At 48.5% G+C, this 25,230-nt stretch overlaps 1 protein-coding gene across 1 annotated transcript; it reads left to right on the top strand.

Moving 5' to 3' along the window:
- Nucleotides 1–17,129: 17,129 nt before the first annotated feature.
- On the top strand, nucleotides 17,130–17,912 carry KCTD21 (potassium channel tetramerization domain containing 21). Its single transcript, XM_009946238.1, has one exon. It carries the CDS (start codon nucleotides 17,130–17,132, stop codon nucleotides 17,910–17,912), a length of 783 nt encoding a protein of 260 aa, XP_009944540.1.
- Nucleotides 17,913–25,230: the final 7,318 nt, after the last annotated feature.

Raw genomic sequence — 25,230 nt, 5'->3', positions numbered from 1 at the left:
GAGGAGTAGTTGTCCTAACTGTAGCTCAGTGGTCACTTTGGCCACTGAGAGCAGCCACTGACCAGCACAGCTCTGCAGTCAAGCTGGTACCCCCTTCACCTCCTCTCTGCAGCTTCACAGCCTGAGCCCTGACACCCCAGACATCTGGCAGATAGATAAGGCTGGATACAGGAGGATACAGGAGGATCTACAGTGCTCACTGGTTGTGTCTCACCGTTAAGTGGTTACTTCCCTGGAGCAGCCCACGCTGAGCCTGGCACAGAGGTGTGGAAACACCACACAGGCAGCTTGGTCAAAAAATGGCTACAGACCTTTTAGATCTAATTCCATAAATCCCCACAGCCCACTGGTGTATGCAGTGTTGGGTGGCCTCGCTGCCCCTCTCGGGAGCGATAGCTGCCCGCTGCTGTCCCCTGTATGACTGGGTTTTAACCTACTTTAGCATTGCCAAATTTCACCCACATTTTCAATGCAAAGAGTTTACTTCCATCTGAATTTTGAGATAAACTTGCAGCTCCCAAAAGGGCTTCATTCTTTCTCAAGCTGATCACAGAAGGGGGCATAACGACGGGTCACCCCAGCCTTGCTGCCCGGAGTGCAACTAGGTCTCGTCTGACATAGCGCAGCAAGGACAAGGCTGAAACAAACTCCCCCCACAGTCAATAGACAAACAAGTCCCAGCGGAGAGTATCTAAGGACTGTAAAGGCAAACCATCTTCCTCATCAGGAAACGTTGCAATGTCTCATATTGACATTAGGACCTCAAAAACACCCAGGGAGAACCACCTGAGTTGACCTTGCAATGGAGGGTCCAGGCTCTCCTCACCAATGAAGGACTTCACAGTACAAGGTTGGGCTTTAGGTAACACAGTCCCACCTATACCTCTCTAACTACCCTGGGGTCAGCAGGAGGGGACAAACAAGCCCATGTTTCTGATGTGTATCAGGGTACACTAAGCTCCCCCCCGAGTGTGGGCCAGACAAAGCCAGGATGGAGGATGACAGCCAGGGAGCCCCTAAGAAGGAGACATACATAATATATACTACAATCTTAGAACCGTGTTAAAACAACATTCAAGTTGCTTTGTAATATGTAATAATAAACATGACGGTCTTAAAACTACACCAAAAGAGCATTCTACACTGAAAGATCATTCGCCTGTCCAAGGTTAGGAGTTGGGATGGCTAAATCAACACCAGCACAGCTCCAGATGCTTTCAGAGAGATATCATTTAAAGGTTCTCATATTAATTTTTTTTTTTCCCCTCAGGACCTGTCTGGAGAATGAATCAGGGTCTGCAGTGAAGGAGACTGTTGTCTGCAGGATCACTGTCTCATTTGTTGTAGAAATTGGAAGTGTGTCATAAATAACCCAGGGAACTGCAGCAGAGGGAAAGACAGTTTCACTGGTGGGCAGCCGAATGCTGCCTTGGAGACCTGGTCCCTGGCTTTCCTCTGTTTAATACTGAAATAAAGAGACTAAATATTCAGATAATCAGGCTTCTGTAATGAGCACTCCTAAAGTGGGACAACTTTTCTGCACTTCATCTTTCTCTCTGGCAATAACAACTCGCAGAGAAGTTGGGAGGATCAGCTCATTCTTGCTTGTAGAGAGAACCGAGCTCCTGCAGCACACAAGGATGCTGTAGAAGGTCAAAGTGTTAATTATTAATCTGAAGAGCTGCTTTGAGGTTCCCATCTGTTATGCAGCTCACACAAAACAGAAAGTACACCATATGAGCTCTGCAGTGAAAAAGCCCCATGAAACGGCAAAACTGTTCTGCTCCCCCAGTGAACAACTGGCAGGAGCAACATGGGTAAAATCACAGAATCTGGAGGGAAGGGACCTTGGGAGGCCTCTAGCCCAACCCCTGCACAAAGCTGAAATCCAACCAAGCTGCTCAGGGCTTTGTCCATTTAGGTCTTGAAAACGTCCCATCATGGAGACCATACAACCACCCTGGGCAACCTGCCCCAGTGCCTAACTAGCTGATAGAGGGAAGTTTTTTTCCTTATTTCCAATTGGAAACTCTTGTTTCAATTTATGTCTGTTTTTTCTCATTTTTCTGCCATGCACTGCTGTGAAAAGCCTGAGTCCATCTCCTGAATCACTTCCTTGTAGGCACCGGGGGGCTGCTACCTGTCCACCTGGCAGCTCAACAAGTGTTGATGGCATTGAGCACCACACACTGCATTCACAAATACACATCAGGGTCCACAGTGCTTTCTCCCATGCCCCCTCAAAAATAAAGGGTGCTGTAAAAAAGAGCAGCCCTGGCTCTGGACTTAAATTCCATCTAAAGCCACAAATAAAATGAAGTATTTCAGCAACATTTGCAACATGTGTTGCTGACCATAAGGCGTGTCCCTGCAAGGACAGATGCCCAAGCGTGCTCTAGAAAAGAGGGAAAAGGTGTTCAAGCAAAAAGCAGCATCCACCAGCTTAGCTTCACTCTCCAAACTGAGTAAACTGCAAAAAAAAAAAAGCCTCAAACCAAAACCCAGTCTTAGGATGAAAAGTCACCTTGGGTTTGCTCGGGTCTAATCTTCATAATCTGTACTATTCCGAGGTGTCCTTACATTTCTCTTCTGCCTGTGTTTTTTCTTTAATTAGGATTCATTTCAACTGAAGTCTATCCAATTACTGCTAAATCAATTCAATCCCCTATCCCTGCCAGCAGCAGATTTTCAGTAAAGGCTCCTTAGTATTTTTTGCAGAATGCAGTATTGGTTCTCACGCTCCAGGTCTTACAAAGCTCTGAAAACATAGATCTGACACGTTCCTTACCTTTAGGAAATCTCAGTAATAAATTCAGCACATTTCCTACAATGGCATCATATAGTTTGATAAGTACCACTAAAGGAGAAAAAAATCCCACCATGCAAACATAGACTGATAAATGAAGTTATTTGCTTCTTACTTACAAAGAAGAAGAAGAAGAAATCATGATCTACTTCCCTGAATTCTCTGGAGGTCTAGAAGTACAGAAAAGAGACTCACCTCTTATTGTCCTTAACTGCTGCTGAAATGGTTTCTTTTATGTCAGCCCAGACATTACTGTTATTCTTGCTGCATCCTCCAGGCAGCTAGGCAATTAGGGCTCAATCCTGCAGCATGCTGAGCTGCTGCAGGATGGAAGGGAGCACCCACAGTGCCTTGCTAGAGCACAAAATACTGCACAAAAAATACTGTATTCTCAAAAATTTCTACAAAATTTGCCATGACATGGCATACAACTTCTTAAAAGTACCAGCCCCTGCTGTCACATGCCTCTCTAGGTCTGTTTTCCAGGAATATCAAATTAATTGTGTCCCAATGATTTTTTTGCAGGGAACAAATGTCTCAATTCACAGGCAAAGGGGATTTTTTTGGTCCAAAGTACACGCTTATTCATCCAGCCAAGGAGGGGAAGCCACAGCCTGCAACTCATCATTACCACATCCAATAGATGCAGCCAGACCAGCATGTATCTGACAGTCACAGACAGTTATTCTTAGCACTTCCCTGTGACTATTTTTCTAAAAGGCTAAAAAGCCCTCTAAATAACTAGGAAGAAATTGCAATTTCCCCACAGAGCTGGGAATCGTCAAACCAAGGCCACTGCTGGGCCCTCATCCATGCTATTGCACCTCCTACTTCTGCCTCCCCATCATCTAGTATAATTTACACTATAATAATCTGGTTACGCTCTTCATTCAGCTGAGATCTAGTTTTTCTGACTAAATAACCTTAATTAACGTAAGTGATGTGATTCCAATTCAATGATCTTCCGTGTATACGTCAAGCACTCACAGCAACTTAATGCTGTGGCTTCTGTCTCGAGTCCTCCCAATGACATAATTGCTGCTTCTCTTTTCTTTCTTAATTATTTCACATTTAGCTACTCATTTGTCCCTAAAGCTGAGCCACTCATATATTATTTGCGCCGTAATAATGCCTGGAGGCTTCAACTGAATTATAGCCCACTGGCCTACAAACTGTATCTATAGGAATATGCACAAGGGAATACCTCTCTCACTTAAGCAACACAGCAGATATCATTCATGCTGTTGTGGCAATATCAAATATTGAGGGACAACCAGACGAAATCATTTGCTCAAGGAGATGTGATGGGTTGAGGCAGAGCCAGCAGCCAAACCTCTCCAGACCTGCAAATATATTAATAATGGCAACGCTCCACCTCACTTTGCCCGCTTCAGCTGCTACCCAAGTGGCACCCCATAAAGTGCCACGGCAGAGCAGAGGATCAGCTCCATTTTTACAAGATCTGGGCAGGGAACTCAGAGCTAATAACTGCAGAAAAATCCATTTAAATACCCCTTTAGAAACAGAAGTGAGACTCTTACCCGTCTGCAGTCATAACAGGGAAAAATTGCCAGCACAGAAGCCTGGCCAAATTTTTTGCACGTAATTATAATCTGCCTTTCTAACTTCACCTTCTCTTTTCAAGGAGATCACATATTCTTCACTTCCTGTCCCAAACTGCTTTCCAGTGACAGATCACACTTGTGTTGTGTGTCTCTTACTCACTAGAGCTAATTACTTTTGGCTGGCAAGGCTCCTCGTGCTTTCCTGTCCTCTGCTGCGCTGAATCAGAACCGCCCTTTAGTACAGCACTGATGGAGATTCCCCTTCAGGCACGGGCGGTAGGAGATTTGGAGCAGCAGGTTTTCCCCACGTTCTGCAGGACCTTCCACCCTTGCTCGGCAGCTTTCTGTCCCCTCCAGAGAGTAAAGATTTATCGGAGCATCATCACCCAACTGGACCGCTGGCATTTTGCACAGCTTTGCTGTACATCAGGAGCTCCGCCTTGGGAACAGTGAGTTTCTCTCCTGTGGCCACACACTTTTCTAAGGGATCCCTAAAAAGTAACTAACTCACAGACATCTATTTGCAATCAGCTGAAATTACCATCTAGTAGCCCCTTACCTTTACTAAAATCTGTTGGTGTTTTAGATCCACAGACCACGGTGGACCCTTTTCCTTTCTCCTGCGGTACCACGTATTTCATCATTCCATTTTCCTCTAAAACATCATAAATGTGGTTGACCACACCATACACTTCTATCAGCCATCTCCAAGTGACCTACCATGGCCTTAATTCATGGACAACAGCGCTGGGCTGGCTGCCCTACCTGAACCCATCTACCTTAGCTACTCTGCTGTCTTATTTCTCCAGTGCTTCTTTTTTGATCGCTTTGGTACACACAAATCTCCCAGCCTCTTCTCTTGCTCTGTGTTTTTTTGCTGGTAGGCGCTCAGCCATCAAATAAAAAAAAAAAAAAAGCTTTGGCTGGATGTCAAAGCGATCAGCACAGTAATACCAAATAGAGCCCAAGGCCCTAATATTTCATCCTCTCTTTCTCCAGACTCCTCCTCCCAGCTCCGTTCCTCCCCTCCAGTCAACAGCTCCATACAGACATCTCTAATACCTACTGATAACCCTTTCTGAAAAAGCATCTCAAAACATCAGCAGCATATTATCAGCCATCCTGGTATGGATGCAGAAAGCAAAGCACAAGGAATTAAACTCCTCTCTCCCATTGCCTTGAAAACCAGCAGCAGAGAAATGCACATAAGGCAGGACTTGCTCTAACCACTAGACCAGCAGACAAAACACCAGCTCTATGGCTAAGCCTAGCACCAATCACAGACAAAAATAACCCATCTAGTTGCTTTTTAATTTTGTGAATATATTTTCCACCAAACACCCAAAAGCTTTGTCCTGCCTGCACTAAGTAAATTTTCCCCTGGACAGATGCTCCTCCTCACATCCCCCAGATGAACATATCTTCCTTTTCTTCCCCCAAAAGCCCTCTGCTTTCCTCTTCAGCCAGAGCTCTCAGCCAGGTCTGTGCTACCCTACTTCCATGGGGCTTTATAGTAGGAGTGCCTGGATCCTGCGCTGACCTTCAGACCAGTGTCCTTTCTATTATCATCTCTGGAGACTGTAAGTACATCTACTCCGGAAAGCTCGTTGTTTCCTTGGTGGTATTTATAGCATTAACATCACTCTTCTTTCTTCAGATTTCTGTCTGCTTTTATCTGTGTATAGAAATCAACTCCCTGGATACAACCCAAGGAAAAAAAAACCCATGTCCTGTTCACCAAAGCACACCGGATCGAGGGCCAACATTGCCAACAGTGGCTGGGATTCATCAGACACTGCCTCACTGCTCGGAGATACAGAGATCTCCAATTTTTTGGTGATGCCTTCAGGAAAAATGGGAGATGACACTCATTTGAGACCTCAGTTTCCCTCCGACTCTCAACATATTTAGCTTTGCATCGACCAATCCAGAAACCAGGAAGGTGAAGTGAGACCATGGCAAACTTTACGGACTCTATCACAAAATTGTCCAGGGTATTTTGAACCCCCTCCCCAGGTAAAAGCTCAGCCCCTTGCTCCATCCTTTCAGCCCAAGGCAGGGCATGCCGTTGAAATTCCTCTGCCGTGAGTCCCGTGACACAAACACAGCAGGGTGTCATTGAGTTCCCAAAGCATTTTGAAAACCTCACAGAAGTGACAAACACTCCAACATCTGCTTTTACGTTTTGGTAACACCTGCAAAGTCCAAGCCAGAGCAGATTTAGCCTGAAATGAGTTTGGATCTGGATTGTTCTGAATTTGACCCTCACTTTTGGGGTCTTTTGGCTCCCTGTGGGATGGGAACATCCCTGGGTGTCTGTCCCCAGGTCAGCTTCCTTGGGGCAAACCTGAACCCATCTTGGCCAGTTTCTCATACCAAGATGCTGCTTTGTAAACAGGTTTACAAAGCCTGCAGGCACCGGGGGAATGCCCACACATCCACTTGCCAATCTTGCTCCTATATCTCTCCCTCCAAGCATCCCCCTGTAGCCTGACCCCCAAACATCCAAATCCTTGAGCATCCCTCCTCCAGGGTTCCCTCCTGCATCCTGGCCACAGAGCATCCCTCTCTTTGAGCATCTCTCTGGGAATGCCGAATCCTGGGCCTCTCTCCTGAACCCCTCTCTCCAAGCACCCCTCCCTTGAGCATCCTTCCTGCATCTTGACCTTCCAAGCAGCCCTTACTCCATCTTTCCTGAATACCTCCCTCCAAGCTCGCTTCTACATCCCAATTTCCGAGCATCCCTCCCAGTACCCCTCCCAAGCACCCCTCCTGCACCCCTTCCCCTGAGCATCCTTCTCTCTAGAGCAGCCCAGTTCCTGAGAACCCTGACTGCATCCTGACCCCCAAGCACCCCTTACTCCCAGCTCCTACATGCATCCCAACCCCTGAACATCCCTCCCGCACTGCAGCCCCAAGGATCCCTCCTACATCCCGGCTGCTGAGCATTCCTCCCTCTGAGCATGCATCCCGCACTCCTTCCTCCAAACATCCCTCCACCACCCTGACTCCCAAGCGTTCCAACCCCTGAGCGTTCCTCCTGCATCTCGTTGCTCCAGCAGCCCTCCCTCTGAGCATCCCTCCTGCACCCATTTTCCCAAGTCTTCCCTTCTGCATCCTAACCCCCAAGCATCCCTCCCTCCAAGCAGCCTGACACCCGAGCACTCCTCCTGCACCCCTCATCCTGGGCATCCCCCCTGCACCCCCTTCCCTGACCACCCCTCCTGCACCCCTTTCCCTGCCCATCCCTCCCTCTGAGCAGCCCGAACCATGAGCACCCCTCCTGCACCCCTCACCCCAAGCACCCCTCCTGCACCCCTTTCTCCTGAGCACCGCTTCTGCACCACTTTCCCTGGAGCACCCCTCCTGCACCCCTTCCCCTGAGCGCCCCTCCTGCACCCCTCACCCCGAGCACCCCTCCTGCATCCCTTCCCCTGAGCACCCCTCCTGCACTCCTCACCCCAAGCAGCCTTCCTGCACCCCTTTCTCCTGAGTACCCCTCCTGCACCCCTTTCCCTTGAGCACCCCTCCTGCATCCCTCTCCCCTGAGCACCCTCCCGCACCCCTCACCCCGAGCACCCCTCCCGCACCCCTCACCCCGAGCACCCCTCCTGCATCCCTTCCCCTGAGCACCCCTCCCGCACCCCTTTCCCCTGAGCACCCCTTCTGCACCCCTTTCTCCTGAGCACCCCTCCTGCACCCCTCACCCCAAGCACCCCTCCTGCACCTCTTTCTCCTGAGCACTGCTTCTGCACCCCTTTCCCTTGAGCACCCCTCCTGCACCCCTCACCCCAAGCACCCCTCCTGCACCCCTTTCTCCTGAGCACTGCTTCTGCACCCCTTTCCCTTGAGCACCCCTCCTGCACCCCTCATCCCAAGCACCCCTCCTGCACCCCTTCCCCTGAGCATCCCTCAACGTGAGATCCCTCCTGCACCCCTTTCCCTGAGCATCCCTTCTGTACCCCTCACCCCGACTACCCCTCCTGCACCCCTTTCCCTTGAGCACCCCTCCTGCACTCCTCACCCCAAGCAGCCTTCCTGCACCCCTTTCTCCTGAGTACCCCTCCTGCACCCCTTTCCCCTGAGCACCCTCCCGCACCCCTCACCCCGAGCACCCCTCCTGCACCCCTCATCCCAAGCACCCCTCCTGCACCCCTTTCCCTTGAGCACCCCTTCTGCACCCCTCACCCCAAGCACCCCTTCTGCACCCCTTTCTCCTGAGCACCCCTGCTGCACCCCTCACCCCGAGCACCCCTCCTGCACCCCTCATCCCAAGCACCCCTCCTGCACCCCTTTCCCTTGAGCACCCCTTCTGCACCCCTCACCCCGAGCACCCCTTCTGCACCCCTTTCTCCTGAGCTCCCCTGCTGCACCCCTCACCCCGAGCACCCCTCCTGCATCCCTCTCCCCTGAGCACCCCTCCCTCACCCCTTCCGAACCACCCCTCCCCCCCCGCACCCCCTCCGAGCACCCCAACCCCTGACCGCTCCCCTCCGACCCCCCCCCGTTCTCTCCCTCCCCACCTGCCCCGCGTTACCTCCCGCCCGGGCCGGGCCGGGCCGGGTCCCGCAGAGGCTGCGGCGCGGCCGGCTGCGAGCCGCAGTCCCGCGGGCAGCGCCGGGGCAGGGCCGAGGGCGACGCCGAACTACAAATCCCAGCGCGGCCGGGCCGGGCCGGGCCTCGCCGCGCCCCCCGCTTCCTCCGCCCGCCGCCGCCTCCGCCTCCCGCGGCGCCCGGCGAGCGACGGGGCTCGGCGGCTGGAGGGGGCGCAGGTGGGTACCGCGGCGGGGGGGGGAGGAGGGATGATCCGCTTGGCGGGGGGGGGGGGGGGTGGGGGTGGGCGTGGGAAGGGCCGGGGTCACCCCATCGTAACCCCGCCGAGGTGGGGAAACTGAGGCACGGGGCGGGGGAGGGGGATGGGGAGCGGGGCCGCGCTGGTGCTCCGCGGGGAAGCGCCGCGGGAGGCGGGAAGGACGGGGGAGCCGCTGGTCTGGGCGTTATTTTTGTAGTATTTGGAGCTAATTTAATAGCGCGAATGCCTGGCTGTGTAGGGAGGAGCCGTACCTATGGTTCCCCTTAAAGGGTAGGGCTCAGCGCCGCTCCGCAAACTTCGCATCGCCCCCCCCCCCCCCCCCCCCCCCCTTTCAAGGAAACATCTCCCAAATTAAAGGATTTACAGCGGTTTAGCAAATCCAGGATTAGCGCTGTAGCAGGAGCTGTGCCCCGACGAGGGCCTAATTCTGGCACCTGCCTTGTCAGCGTTGCTGCTTTCTGCGGGCGTGCGGCTGCAGCTGTGCTGGCAATGAGCCCCCCTCTAATTGCAGGGGTGCAGGTGTCGGTGGGAGATGGGGTGGAAGCCGGATCGCCGAACCGCCCCGTGTGTGCATCAAGCAGTGCGCGGGTGGTGGGCTACCATGTGTGCGGATGAAGTGGTCCAGGAAGGAAATAAAGTGTCTGGAAGATACGCCAAGGGTGTCAAGTGATGCTCGTGTGGATGTTTGGCCTTAGAAATCAGTGAAAACCTTTGCCGGGGCTGGCATTAAATTGGCGTATTGGACTGTACAAAGGGTTACATCAGCTGCTGGGGAGGAAAAGTGATGCTCCCGCTGCCATGAGACCCCAAACAGGCTCCCTCCTGGCAGCGCCCTCCTGGCAATCTGCGTTGCCCACACGGCAGCCCCTGAGCCCACGGGTGTTGGAGGTGACACCAGGAGAGCGCCGAGCACCGCTGCACTTTGGCTTGTGTTCTCCAAACCTCGCTGCAGCCACATCTCTCTGGCTCTGCGCTCCCTCTCCCCCTCCATCTTGTTCTTCTGCCGTTCTCCTTCAGCAGCAGTTAACCTTCGTTTCATTCTCCTTCTCCCTGCTGTGCGCTGCTGCTTTCATTCCTCTTTTCTCAGGAGGACCTTTGGTTTATATTGCTCCTTCCTCTTACCGGCTCTATTCTCCTACCCCTGCGTCCCTACCCCCTTCTCTTCATTGCTTAAATTCAGTGTCTGCAGAGAGCCGGACGCGCAGCCTCTTGCATTCACCTGCATCCCTGAGCAAGCAGCCCAGGAGATGCTCCAGGGCGTTGAGGTGCAGGTCTGGGAAGGGATGAACACACAGCATCGCACCCACAACAAACCAGGGACGTTACGAAAATCCCGTTCACGCTTTCCTGTTGTTCGTGCGTCTCGTTGGCAGAGGAGCATTTTGGTGTCTAATGAAGCATAGTTAGAAAATTAAATAGAAATATAAATAATTGGTGGCTAAGCGGCTGCTCTCCGAAGGCGAATAGTCACGGTGTCTGTCGCCAGGTACCGCAGCCACCGGCAGATCGGTACCGATCCTGTCTCACGGCGAGAAGGGAACGTCGTTTCCTGCCGTGCGCCTGCTGGGAGTTGGAGTCCCCTCCCGGAGCTTGTCACTCGTGTCCCCTGCGCCAGCCTCGGGGGCGAGCGGCCTTTCCCCAAACACCAGCTGGAAATTTCCAGTGGCTCACAGCAGTCCTGGAACAAAAAGCAGCTGCTTCCCCCACCCCGGGCGCTGCAGTTCGGGGTCTATCGCTCCTGGCAGAAACGCCACGCTCTGCTTCACCGACTGAATCTCAAGCCTCCAAGTGCTGCGGTGCTGTTTATTGGAGAGGATGATATTAAACAAGTGTCCGAAATTAGGTGGGTCTGTCCTGCAGCGATAGGAAAACATGAGTTTTCCTCTCCAAGATTACTATAAATAAGCATATAGGGTGTAGAAACTGTATTGCAAATGTTTAGTCTTCTGTAGTTGAAGATGTGCTGAGCTCAGTAAATGTGCGTCAGGGCTACGCAAAGGGAGGGCGAGTCTGTCCTTGCGGTGGATTTTTGTCCCAAATCCTTCCTTAAACTCAGCTCTCGCTTGATGCCTACTGGCTGCTCCTGGCTAGGTAGGTGGTCAGCTGAGTTTTTTGTCTTCTTTTTCATCCTCTAAATACTATTTATTTTGTTTCTGCCCTCCCTTTGTTGTTCTTTTATTATTTTTTTTCGTCTGTCTTTCACAGAGTGACTTCTAGGCTTCAAACTGCCTCATCTGCGGTCCCCGTATCGCAGTGGGGCACAAACTCGCAGCTGAGGGTCTGGATTTCCTCTGTGAAATCGTCCCCTTGAGAAGGGACAAGGCATAAAACTGGTCTGCAGGTACAGCAACAGCAAGTGCCGTGGGGCTGGGTGTGCCCCCGCCCCTGGCTCACAACTTCATGAGGGGTTTTTCCTCAGGATTCGGGAGTTTTGGTGGAAACTGGAATTCTTACCGCAAACGCAGGGTTCAGTAAGAGGTGATGGAGCAAAATGACGTGTGCCTAGCGGGGGGGGGGGGGGGTGGGTGGGGATCAGGGGCAAAACCCAAAGCAGAACGAGCATTGGGCAGAGAGGAGTCTCTTTGCCTGATTACGTGGTTGCCATTAATGCGCTTTAATGAAGCAGACTGGAGCCCCATCCCGCAAACGACCATCCTCTCCCGCCGAACCGCATTTAAAGGCTCCAGCTGCCACACAGGTCCCCAGATACTTCTTTTTTTCTTACCTCCTTTTTAGCTGAAATCAATCCTGCCCCTCCCAATGCGGAATTACTTCCTATAATGCATTACCTGATCTGTCTCTCGTAACATTTATCCAGCTGATGTGGCTTCCAGCAGCTCTCTTGGGCAACACTAAAAGAGCCAGAGAGGTTTTCAGTCCGGCTGCTCTTCCTGATGCTTAGCAGGAATGGTCCCCGGCTTGCTTTAACTTTGTTGCCACTTAAGCATCCTTCGTTATGGCAGCCTAAATAATTCATCTCCTTTTTTTTTTTTTATTTACTGTGTGCGTATTTTGCAGTTCATTGTTACTCCTCAACTATTGCTTAACAAAGCTGCACAGGTTTCCCAGTTTTAAATACAAGTTTCCAAAGTTTTGGTTATGGAGGAATGTTTTACGGGTGAGCTGTTGAAGGCTACACTGTAAAATTAACCAGCAGTGCAATACCTTATTTATAAAATTAAAACCAGGGGCAAGGAGTGTGTAGAATGGCCATGTATCACCACGTCTGGTAGCAAAAGACCCTGTTGCTGTCACAGCATCCCTTAACTCCTCTTCCAGGGGATGCTGCAACTGTTAATGCCTTTAATGCCATGTGTAAAGGCTTTGGAGGCTTTAAGCGGCCTGTGGGATGGATTTTGGAAACCCAAACGGCTCCTCATGATCCACTCCTACCAAATTAACAGATGGCTCTTGCTCTGCTGCTCTGTGTGTATTTAATTTCGTTCATGAGATCGTCTGAGAGACACTAGGATCAGCCTGTTACCCCCGTCTCGGGTGTTGCCTCTGAGATCCCAAAGAATTGATTCATTTTCCTTCCCTGCCATTTGTAAAGTGAAATCTGTGTTTGCAGTCAATTACTGCTGCTTTTCCCAAGCAATATTTTCCCAAGAAGTACTTGATTAGGGTTTACTTGTCAGGGAAGTCAAGGCATTGCTACACATTTTCCCAAATAAAAAATTCTTGTTTTGTTTTCTGATCTGTTTAGTACCTTTTCTCTGTCCTGCTGGTATTTATAGCTTCGGCTGAACTAGTATTAGCTTTATTTTGTTAATGCAGAGAGAGTTTCCTTCAGATCTTCAGTGAGACTGTTAAACAGAACAAGCACACCATGTCTCTTTGGTGTTTCATAAACTTGCTCTTTCAGGGTAGATGATTTTTAACTGGAATGATCTAAGTTACCATTTTTTTATTTGAATAAGTAACCAGAAAGATCGTGTTTAAAATTGTCTTGAGAGAGAGAGAGAGATGTCTTAAGGAAAGGTCCATGTCTCTTTGAAAACCATATAAACATATTTATAACTTTAGACATTCCATTAAACTGCATTTTATGGCTAAAAAGGATAGACTACAGCTGTACCCATTTTTCAGAGTGGTTAAATACATAATAATATTTGTGCCATTTCTTTATATTTTGTGTATGTTGGCAAGTCATGACTGATGCTTTCTTTTTTTTTTTTCATTTGGATGATTACTTGTACACCTGTGGGGTTTTGCCAAGTTGGGCGAAACAGGCACTCAGTTAAATTGCATATACAGACTCTAATTAAAGCACTTTTAAATGGGATGAATACATAAGAGGGGAAATAAGCTTATCCAAAGCTGTTCTACATTCAAAATGATTAAGCAAAGGAAGTGTTATGATGTTGAAGGAACTGAGCTGATGGTTTTAAATATGGGAAGGCATCAATGAGTGAAAACAGGTAGATTTTGTCATTTTGCGTGCTCTTTCATACCTTCCCATTGCTCTCCTGGGTTCGAACCAATTGTTTGCTGAACTAAACTCATGGGGTAGAAGGTCGTTACAGGAATGTTCTCTGTGCATCTGTTGAGGATGCTCCTGTGAGTAAAACCCAAGTTAAAATTTACAAGCCCTGGTTGGTTGAAATGCTCAGACGCTCAAACAGCAGCTCCTGTTCAGGTGTTTGACTGTTCCGAAAAGTTCACCACCGCTGGTTTCTCTCGATTTACATCACCTGAAAAGGTTATTTATGACTTTGAATCAACTGTAGATTTTTTTCCCCCATGATATTAAATACATCTGTTTTAAAAAGCAAGATGTATTTAAATATGAGTCACTCTAAAAGCACAAAACAAATCTTGTGCTCTTCAGCCGAATTCACATCTTCAACTCTCAAATTATATCTCTGGCTGATCTAATTTGACAGAATTTTAAGTGCTACTTGGGGAGCTGCTACTTGAAAGGCTTTACTGTCATTCTCTGCTTCCAAGAGCTGTAACCCAATTTGTACTTGTCCTTGGTGACTGCAGGTTATAGCCACCCATGTCCAAGAGCAGATGCTGTCTTGGTACCTCCTCTTCGCAGAAATGCCACCAAGCAGAAGTGACTTCCATGCTGCATTCTTGGAGAACCTTTATATTGCATTAGCAAAGTGCCCAGGCCTGATAACCAGGGCAGGGACTGCAAATGCTGGTTGGATGAGGAGAGAAAACTGACAACCCATGTAATTTTATTTTTTTTACAAGTTTATGAAAAACTTTTTTTCAGAAACAAGTTTGTAAGAAAAAAAGCAGCAAAGGTTGACTTTCTTTTCCCTTTCTTTACCTCCTGGCAAGCACATTGGTTGGTCAATGCATTAAGTCCACGTTGATGATGAATCCAGTAGACATATGCGTGCCCACTTGTGCTGCAGTTTTGGGTCTGCCGAGGTTGCCAGACTATCAGGTTCATCTTGTGAAGATATAAACCTGCAAGTAATGGGATGAATTAGGCAAAAGCAGATGATTAACTTGTCATATGTTGATTCCACTTGATGAACAGCAGCGGTGGAATAGTTATCCCGCAGCCTTATCCACGGCCAGATGTTTGAAATTTAATGCAGGGGGCACTGGGGAGGTCCAAAATAAAAGCAAGCTGCTGTCCTGGGAGACTGAAATCCAGCCTGTATGGGTCGGTAGACTGCAAAATAGCCATAAGCAGCATAGGCTGGTCAGGGCACGTGTCTGAGCAGCGTCCAGAGGGGGGAGAGGAGCAGAGCCCACATGGGGAGGGGGTAGCGCCGTGTCTGCCAAGGTCTGTTCTACTGTCACATACACACTGAGGGATCTGGCTGAGGCTGGCGGAGAGCATGAGAAAACTACTCCCGTGGTGTAGATAAGCAGGCTTGGGCTCAAAAATCTGAAAACATGACTAATGAAGAAGCAATGAACATGGCCTTTGGGGTCACTGTCAGTCCTGCTTCTACAGGCTGTTATTTGCAGGGAGATGTAGGCGACACTTCTGTTTGATAAATCTTGGAAAAAAAGTAAAATCTATTTTACACTGTTTTTGTTTGTAGCAATGCTTTTACAGACATATTGCAAGCCCTTAGGGGAGAAAATGCATGGCAGCTGCTCGTACTACAGAATTAGACCAGTTGGAACCTCGTTATGATAAACAGCTCTTGACTCTAAATTGGGTAGAAGTCTTCCAGAGTGGGAAGGACGCTGAGACTACAGTGCTAAGGGGAGGTTAGCACTGGAACAAACAGTTTTTTCTGGGGTGTATTTGGCTGAGGTTAGTCAGAAGGATGTTCTTTGGTCATGGGTGTAGATGGGGTGTTGCGTTGGTCTACGTATGCTTCTTTTGCATGGGTTTTTTTTTGCCAGTTTTGTTGGATACATGAGACTAAGGGATACACAGGCAAAACAATGGATTTAGAGATCTGCTTCTTTCCATTAATTATTGTGCAGTGAGATATACGCTGTGTGCTAAGGGCTAAAGCAGGCCAAAGAACAGAGTGGAATGTTAGTCATAAACTAGAAGTGAAATACAGATTCTTCTTTGACGTCTTCATTGGCTGTCCTGGGTTGAGCAAGTTTTTCATAGCAAAATGTGCTTGCTATCTAAAGGCATATTTGTTTTAGGGTGCCATTAACACTATTACTAGGTTTTTAGCAGCCATAAAAAGATTTATATTCCAGCACAAACTGACGTTCTTTCTGTTTGTATTTTGCTGCAACTCTGGGGCTGATAATAGTGTCACAGTGTCTGTGATTATTCCATGACTAGTTAGGAAAATGCCTGCATTTAACTTTAAGGGAGCTGTTTGGCAGCGTTCTGTTGAACGACTGTAGCTACTACAGCAAGAGCTACCTCCTGCCTCTGCAAAGACTGATGGGTTTCCTGCTGATTAGGTCAACAATGAAACTGGGAATGCACTGTTGATTGATTTGGATTCAGCAAGCAAGGAAAAACAGATTTGCAGATCCTCGGCTAGCAGGAATGAGGGCCCGCCTTTTCGAGGCAGCTGATCTGCGATGGAAGGGGCTGCGTAGCTCCTTCCTCTTCCCTTGCACCAGCCCTGCCATTCATCTGGTTCCAAAATGTAGCAGGAACATATCCTGAAAAGAAAATTATTTTTTTTTTCTCTTTATGCTGCCTCACTGCGGGGTCAGCTGAGTGCCAGAGCCGGCATAAGGGAGGAGGAAGGTATGGTGGAGGGCGAAGGGAGGTATGTCCCTTCCAGAGGCAGTGGTGCTTAACCACACCATAAAGTCACATCCTCCGTTTGTCTCAGCTGATTGCAAAGAAGCTGTGTGGAAACTACATCCACTGGGATATGCCCCCAATTAATTAGGAAATGTTTTCTAAGGTAAAGCACGTTGGAAGGAGAAAGTCTGCTGGTTTTTTACTGAATGGAACTGCAGACTGTCGCATGCTTACGGCAGCACTGCTCGCTGGCTCCCTGTTAGGCCGACTGCACTCAGATGTGTGTTAGGGGATTCTGCTGCAACGGCTTCGTTGCTTTAATTTTATCTTCGGATGCCATGGAAGATGTTGGGATATGTCCAGTTCTTGTCCTATCCTTTTTTTTCCCCTCTAAAGTCTGTGTTCACAAGGGAGGTGGGATCAGGTGAGCCCATGACACAACTCTTGCTTTGAAGTCAGCACTTGTTCCGCTGTAGGCATCCGTGGGAGGGATTTCACTTTTAGCGTGATTGTAAAGTTTTGGAAGACTCATGATTTCTGGCACTAAACCAAGTCCTGTTCAAGCCAGTTGGGAGAAAAAACATCCTTAGGCTTGTTCTCAAGATACAACCTCCAAAAGTAATTCCCCACTTCTAATTTCTATGCTGAATTCTTGCCATGTAGTTACCCTTATGTATTTAGGACTCTCTATCTCTGTAGTTTAACCTTTCAAACAGGTAAACGCAACTAAATGTGTGGTGTTGGATTTTTATTTTTTTTCTTTAGAATTAGTCCCAGCATCGTGACTTTTCCATCATGTCAGAACCCATCACGCTTAATGTTGGAGGAAAACTCTATACCACCTCTCTGTCCACCTTGACTAGCTTTCCAGACTCCATGCTGGGGGCCATGTTTAGTGGGAAGATCCCAACCAAAAAGGACAGGCAAGGCAACTGCTTTATTGACAGAGATGGCAAAATCTTCCGCTACATCCTGAATTTCTTACGAACTTCTCACTTGGACCTCCCCGAAGACTTTCAGGAAATGGGCTTACTTCGACGGGAGGTAGACTTTTATCAAATTCAGCCACTGATTGAGGCCTTGCAGGAGAAGGAGGTGGAGCTTTCTAAAGCGGAGAAGAATGCCATGCTCAACATCACCCTCGATCAGAAGACCCAGACTGTTCACTTCACCGTCCGAGAAGCACCCCAGATCTACAGCCTATCTTCCTCCAACATGGAAGTGTTCAGTGCTCATATCTTCTCCACGTCATGTCTGTTCCTGAAGCTTCTCGGTTCCAAACTTTACTATTGCTTCAATGGAAACCTCTCTTCAATATCCAGCTACCTGCAGGACCCCAACCATTTGACCTTAGATTGGGTTGCAAGTGTGGAAGGCCTTCCTGAAGAGGAGTACACCAGGCAGAACTTAAAGAGACTCTGGGTGGTGCCAGATAATAAGCAAATCAATAGTTTCCAGGTGTTTGTGGAAGAAGTGCTAAAAATAGCCATGAGTGATGGTTTCTGCATAGATTCTTCTCATCCACATACTTCAGATTTCATGAATAATAAGATTATTCGCCTAATTCGGTACAAGTAGGAATGGCTGTTTATGATGGTGCCAGCATGGAAATAACACAGGTTAAGTGTTTCCCTTTAAAACACACTTACAGCCTAATTCAGAATCATGCTTATCTGGATTAAGAGTCACTAACAAGGAGATGATTTTCCTTTAATGTATTTACCAATACGACCTTTCAGAGTATGTCTGTATTCTAGACGGAAGGAATATTGTCTAGTGCCTGAATTAAGGATTGGTTCTGTCTCCGCCTCCACCTCTGACCAGCTGTACAACTGTGGGGCAAACCACCTAACTTCAGTCCTTCCTACATTTTCTTTCCAGTTGGAAAATGGGAGTGATCCTTGACCTATATTGCAAGGGGATGTGAGGGTTCAGCAATCAAGTCTTGGAAGGTACCTGGAGAACCGATGCAGTGAAAGATGTCGTGGAGCTGCAGTGCAGCAGACAGCCCCGGGGGCACATTTTCGATGTCTTGCCACGTCACCTGTGCAGAGCACCCAAGAAGCAGGTTGGATCTGCAGAGAATAAGTCTCCCCGTATGCACACACTCGATATAACTGTAAGGGATGGTGCAGACTGCAAGTGAATAAGGGATCATGTCTCTTTGGGTGCAACAAAGGATTTCTGTCACCACCTGAAGCTGGCTTGGGTGTTTTTTTCTGAACCCTGTGAGGAAGCCCCTGCTCTGTTCTGCTTTCAGGGAAGCCATATTTGAATGATCTAACTGGCACAGGAGCAACCAAGGAAGCCATAGCAGAGAGAATGGTCTTCTTACAAACTGAGAAGATTGTGGATGGCGGGGGAACTTTGCTTTGGATGTTCTTAAACCTTTACTTTTACATTCCAAAGGACAACTAGTCCTTTTCTTTCTCTTACAATTTGTCTGGAAGATGCTGCTGAAACTTTCTGACATGGTGACAGATGTGGGGGCCTATCTTCTAACTGTTTGAGCCTCTTCTGCCTGGTCACGGCCTTCTTCTGGGCATGTCTCCCTTCAGCAATGCCTGGAGTGCATGGGATGCTCTCTGGGTAGGATGGATTCCATCTGAAAAGACAACATTCCCATCAGGTTACGCCTAATATTTTTCATCACAAAACCAGAAGGGTTTGTACCTATCCTGGTACATCGAGCCAGTTGGGTTTTTTTACATCATTGTGAAATGCTCAGGTCACTAATCTGGCATTTTACCAACTTGCATGGCTCCAGTGTCAGATTGTCAAAGGTAGGGCAGTGGGAAGCCAGAGGTGACGACAATGGTCAAGCTCTTTCCTACACACCCGGTCTGTGCTATAAAGAAGACCATAATCCACTAGCTGCCTGTTCGCTCTAAACATCGTTTGTGCCACATTCAACATGGTTCATTCTCAGCTAATGATGATTAAAAGCATGTTAGCTGTCTTTCCCTAACCAGATTGCTACGTGTGCATGAGAGACCCTCTGGAACACTTCCCGTGACCTCTAATGAGATTGAAGGGAACATGCAGTGACCGAGCTTCGCGTTTAGAATTTTAGTCCTTCCAAAAGTTCTTAGCACAAGGCCGCAAAGCTCGGCATTTCTCATGGTTTCCCAAAGTAACTAGTCTATCGTTACATGAAGCCGACTCATTAACAAGCATAAAGAAGCATTTTGTAACTGTTGTAAAGAACAGTGAGATAAATATATTTCTCCTGTCCCAAGCTGTAACCGCATGAACAACACAAATCAGCACGCTCTGCAGCTATTGGCAGCCCGTATAAACCACTGCCCCTGTCCGACTTGGTGCTAAACCTGCATGATATACGTGGGACCATGTGGTTAGGAAGCAGTGACCGGGCTTTAAGCCCTCAGAACCATTAAACCTGGCAAGTTTTGTGGATTTTGAGGATTGTAAACAGGATTTTGTGTCCAAATTCCAGCTTGAGTCACCATGTTCTTCTAGTTTTAGTTGCATTGGGAAGAACTCTGTAATCTGTTCCAGGGGCTGCTGCATGCCATTGACAAAGCAAAGCAACTCCTGTGTGAATCTTGTTTCTGATGTGAGTTTGCCAGTCTGCTGGACGTTCACAGTGATGATCTATGCAGGTAATATGGTTATGATCTGTAAAATGCCATACATGAACCCCCTTTCATCAAATCTATGCCTTGAAACAGAGAACACCTTTGCAGAATTTATGGTAACAGCTTTTGTGGACAGTTGATGGTATTTCTTTTTAACCTGCGCCCTTGAGAGTAGATTTTAAATGATCTGTAACAGGAGTTCTTGTATGTCAGGACTAAAACAATACTTATCTGTAATAATTTGTTTCCTGTCAGCTTGAGTTTATCCAACTGTAAGAGCAGTGGGCTTAAATCTCATTTGGAAGGGGGGGGAAAAGCCTGATCTATACCCTTTAGAGCTCTGGATCGGTACTGCTCCATTCTGTTTCAGCAAAATAAAAATATTCCCTGGGGGAGTTGAATCGTTACTGCGTTTTGTGGTGAATAGCAAGCAAAAGGAGTCCGTAAAAGCAGTATGCATAGCTTAATCTAGAGCATTTACTCCTCCCCTTTGCTCCCACAGCCTTTTCTTTTGCTCCCACATCCTTTTATTTTCTTCGGACAGTAGCAGCACCCACACGAAAAGCAGTTACAGTTCCTTAAAAGTCTAAAGAAGAAATGAAGAGTGCCCCAGCCTGGCTTAGACAGTAATTGAGGTAATTCTGCCGACATGGAAATAGGGGGTTCAGTCCCCACGGGCTGAGGAGAGAACTGAAGCCAGGGCTTCTGGAGTGCTTTGACCCATCAGTCTATTATGCAAAAGACGGACAACTTGAATACACATTTATCTGTGCTCATGTAACTACATCAGGCAAAGGTACAGCTGGCCATCTATTAATATGCAGAGAGATGCAAATTATCTCTTCTAAATGCAGAGAGATGCAGAATTTCTAACAAGTGTAAAGACATGAGTGAAGACAGGCTTTGGGAGGAATAGAAAAACTTGAGATACCTCTAAATTGCTAAGCAGAATAAACACCTTGAAGCATGAGGTACTATTTATAATGCCACAGTCGTTCTGCATGCTGATCAAGTACGTGAAACAAGCTGTCAGTGAATCACTTGGGATTGCAGTCCAACATATGCTACAGAAACACAGTTGCTATTTCAAGCTACACACGAAGCTTAATTTATAGCTGCTCCTTAATTCTGCAGTCTGTGAGGTACGGTATAATGACTGTAGGAATATTCTCCCTCCAAAACGTTTGTTCCCTTTTTATCTAAGTAGCTGGCTTTTCGTTACCTTCTTTTTCTGAGCCCTAGAGGTGTAATTTGCCTTTGTTTACCAGTCGACAGAACTGATGATTCTTCTTGTCAAGAGTTTTCCTGACTTAAAGAAAAGTGAACATGCACAAAGCCATATTAAGTACAGCCCAACCGCATTCCTAGCCATGAAAAGCATTTGGCATTTATTAGCAGTAATGTCTAAAAATTATTTCACTGTTGAGTGGAATATTCACCCTCAGAACAAATTTTTTTCCTGTAAGGGCCCCAGATCAAGGAAAGGATTTAGTGAGGTTTTTTTTTTCTCTTGAAGTTTGAAGGGTGCTTTCTTCCACACCTCGGTGCATAACTCCTGTTCTGATTCTGCCATATGCCCGTCTCCCTCAACACCTTCGTGTACAAAACGCGGCGACGTCCTGCACTTTTTGTTTTAAACGGCCTACGTGCCGAGAGAGCCACTGAGTGCAGCGATCAGTCGTGTTAGAGCAGAAAAATACCCGTTAGGACAGATGATAAACACGTTATTTGCTGTAGTCTAATGGCATGCTCAGATACGGGCATGTGCAGAGCACAGTGGGATTTTTTTATAGGAGAAAACTATTATTATGAAGCATCTTAGTGGAGTCCAGAAAGAATCACTCATGGATTCCTCTGTGTGTTTTTAGGCTTGATAGCACTTAAATATCTGACAATGCCCAGTTGTAACGAAGGCATTGAAACCATACGTAAATATTAAGACATCTTTGGTTCGTGCAGCTGTTACAGGTCGGTCGGAGTTGCTGGGAGGAGCGTTTGTCACTGCAGGCGATGGTAGGGAAATAAAATAGGCATAAAACGTTAGACCTGAAAGAACTCACATGTTGACAAGAAATCCAGATTCTGGGAGACTAAAGAATCTTGCCGTGTTCAGGAAAAAAACCCAGCAAGGTAACAATGGAGACAAAACATTTTGCTATAGGAGGCTGCGATTAGAATGACTCACTGGTCCTTTCCCGATTTAATCTCCTATTATGCAACTTAACTATTGGTCATGCCAAGAGTTATGCTAGTAATTTGTCAGGAGCAGACAGCTTTGCTTCAGTTTGCATGTGCTTTAAATCACCAAACATATGCACTGCTGTAGTTACCATATTTTAACTGGGTTGCTGAGTATAAATTGCTGCTGGAGTTCACTGGCAGTAAATACCTTTAAAAATAAATTTATTCCCACGCTAGGAGAGGCTGGTGGGGGCCATATGTAGGGTTGACAGGAGTGATAAATACTGCCTTCAGCCACAGACCGTGGAAAATAAATCTAGGGTCTTCTGACACTTCACAGATAAATGTAGAAGTTACGAAGAAGGCTCCTTTGGGGAGTTTCATTTTCACCCCTTCCCTTTGAATTCAGTGTCACTGCTCAGAATTTCAATGTGGTTTGAAATATTTAACTGTCGTACTGTAATGACTCCCGTATCCACACGCTGATGGACATAAGCATGCAGGGTACAAGCAGTGCCAGTAAGTGGCCCTCCCAGCCAAAGTCTCGGAGGTGAATTAGTACAGGCAGGCAGGCAGATATGCTGGGTCGAGCAGAGATATGCAGATCATGCTCTCAGATTCACTTGGGAATAACACAAGGGATGGTTTCCCTATGAATTCAGAAAAAAAAAAAAAAAAGAACTATAGGGGAGGACTGTATGGAATAATTCCTTTTTCCTTCCTCCTCTTGCCATTCCCCACCCTCTTATTTTCTTGCTCCTACTCCTAACTGCAGGATTTTCCCCTTGGTCAGAATTTGGTCCCCGATGCACTAAAAGCCATGCTTTTGATTCAATACTATTTGGAGTGTCAAAAGGTGGATTTTATTTCTTACCACTCTCACAGAGAGCCTGTAGGGCTATCACATTTAAAAGTCTGCTTGCGTTTCTCTGCTGCTGTAACTCTTTTGTGAACTAACATGTATTTTAGAAAATAGTAAATAAAATGTGAATGAAGCAGGAGATGCTCTGCCTGACATACATTTCTTGAGGAAAAAGCATGCAGCGATGCTTGATGAATCTCTAACTTTTCCTCTCTCTAAGGATTTTACACAGTGTGTCACTGCAGTGCTTAACTGGATGTCTCCACGGCTGAGAATTGTAGGAAATTCCCCAAAAATTAACTGCAGTTGTAGGAAACTCGGATGAACAAGCCTTCCTAAATAATCAAAACCATTTAAAATGCATTAGCTTATTTATATTTCAAACATTTATGAACAGAGGATCCATTTCTCCAGTGAAAATCCTTCTAAATCCTAATGCTTTACCGCTACTGAACTTGTCTCTAGTCCTCAGGTTTGAACCAACCAAAATATATTGCTGCTGTACAGGAAAAAATAAGTTTAACATATTACCTATATGATTTCATGCAGCCCCTACAAGGTAATATTCCTGGAAAGATGGAGGTTTGCTGTAAGGCAGCAAAAAGGCATCAGCCTTGCATGCATCCACCCTCCAGGGCGGTGATTTCACCCAGGTATTAAAAGATGGAGCTTGTTCCTCTGCAAGAGCACTTTATACCTGGAAGCCAGATCAGATCCCAGTGACACTGGTTGGAGATGGCCCCTCCCTGCAGCAGAGCTAAGGTGGTGTATTTTAAAGTGGTTTATGCCTCATGCCCGGCAGCTGTCGGCATGAGAGCTGCCATAAATTCCCTCAGGCTCTTCACCCAACATGAGCTCACCCACAAACACTGTGTTTCCGGGCATGTGGTGGGAAACTGTTTCCCTGTCCCAAATAAGCAGAGTTAAGCCGATGCTGGTGGTGACAGCAACGTGGTGGGCTCCCCGGCACCCTGCCTGACCTCACAGAGGGGATGCAAAGGAGCATCCAGAGAGAGATCCTAAAAGATTCCCCAGATCCAGGGTGAGCCAGAACCCTCCATCTCTTTAACTGTATCCCAGGGACAGGAGAGTCTTCTGGAAGAACCAACGGCTGCTGTTGAGCCCTGCAGGCAGAGCATTTCTCAGCTTAGTACAGAGAAGGCGCATGAAGGGATGGGGTTGGGGCTGCACTCAGGTGATGCCCAACCCTGTGTGAGACCAGTAATGACAAACAATGGCACCACAGCCTGTCCCCTCCTCACCAAGATGTGGGCCACCAGGAGCAGCCCAAGTCCAGGCTGCTGCAAGCACAGTCCCACAGCGGCCCCACACCACCCAACCCAATCCCATACCACCCGAGCCACCGAACTCCATACATGGACCCCCAGCCACCCAACCCCACAACACCCGGGATCACCGACCACCCAACCCCACATCACCCAGGCCCCATACCCCCAGGTCCCACACCCCCCAGGTCCCACACCCCCCAGGCTCAACACCCCCCAACCCCACACCCCCCAACCCCACACCCCCCAGGCCCCACACCCCCCAGGCTCAACACCCCCCAACCCCACACTCCCCAACCCCACACCCCCCAGGCCCAACGTCACCCAGGCCCAACACCCCCCAACCCCACATCACCCAACCCCACACCCCCCAGGCCCCACACCCCCCAGGCCCCACACCCCCCCAGGCCCCACACCCCCCCAACCTCATACCCCCCAACCCAACCCCACACCCCCCAACCCCACACCCCCCAGGCCCAACATCTCCCAACCCCACATCACCCAACCCCACACCCCCCAACCCCACACCCCCCAACCCAACCCCACACCCCCCAGGCCCACACCCCCCCCAGGCCAAACATCCCCCAGGCCCTACATCACCCAACCCCACACCCCCCCGGTCCCACACCCCCCAGGTCCCACACCCCCCAGGCTCAACACCCCCCAACCCCCCAACCCCATACGTGGTCCCACCCGACCCCTGACCCTCCCAAATCCAAGCCCTCTCCACCCGCATACAGCCCTCCCCCAGTCAACCCAGCGCTCCCCCAATCAACTCAGCCCCCCCCCCCCCCCCGCGCATGCGCAGCGCTGCGCCCGAAGCAGCGGCCGAACAAGGGCTGGCAGCGCAGCGCAGCGCATGCGCACCCGCCGCCGCGGGCGGGGCCGTGCGCTTTAAACCGTGCCGGCGGGCCGCCGCCGCCGTTAGGGCGCATGCGCGGCGGCTCTGTCAGCGCGCGGGGCGTGCC

This window comes from Leptosomus discolor, chromosome 1 (genome assembly GCF_034619465.1).
Source record: "Leptosomus discolor isolate bLepDis1 chromosome 1, bLepDis1.hap2, whole genome shotgun sequence".
Lineage (NCBI taxonomy): Eukaryota > Metazoa > Chordata > Aves > Leptosomiformes > Leptosomidae > Leptosomus > Leptosomus discolor.
Note: the sequence above shows the minus strand (reverse complement) of the source record. Positions and strands in the feature narration are given on the sequence as shown.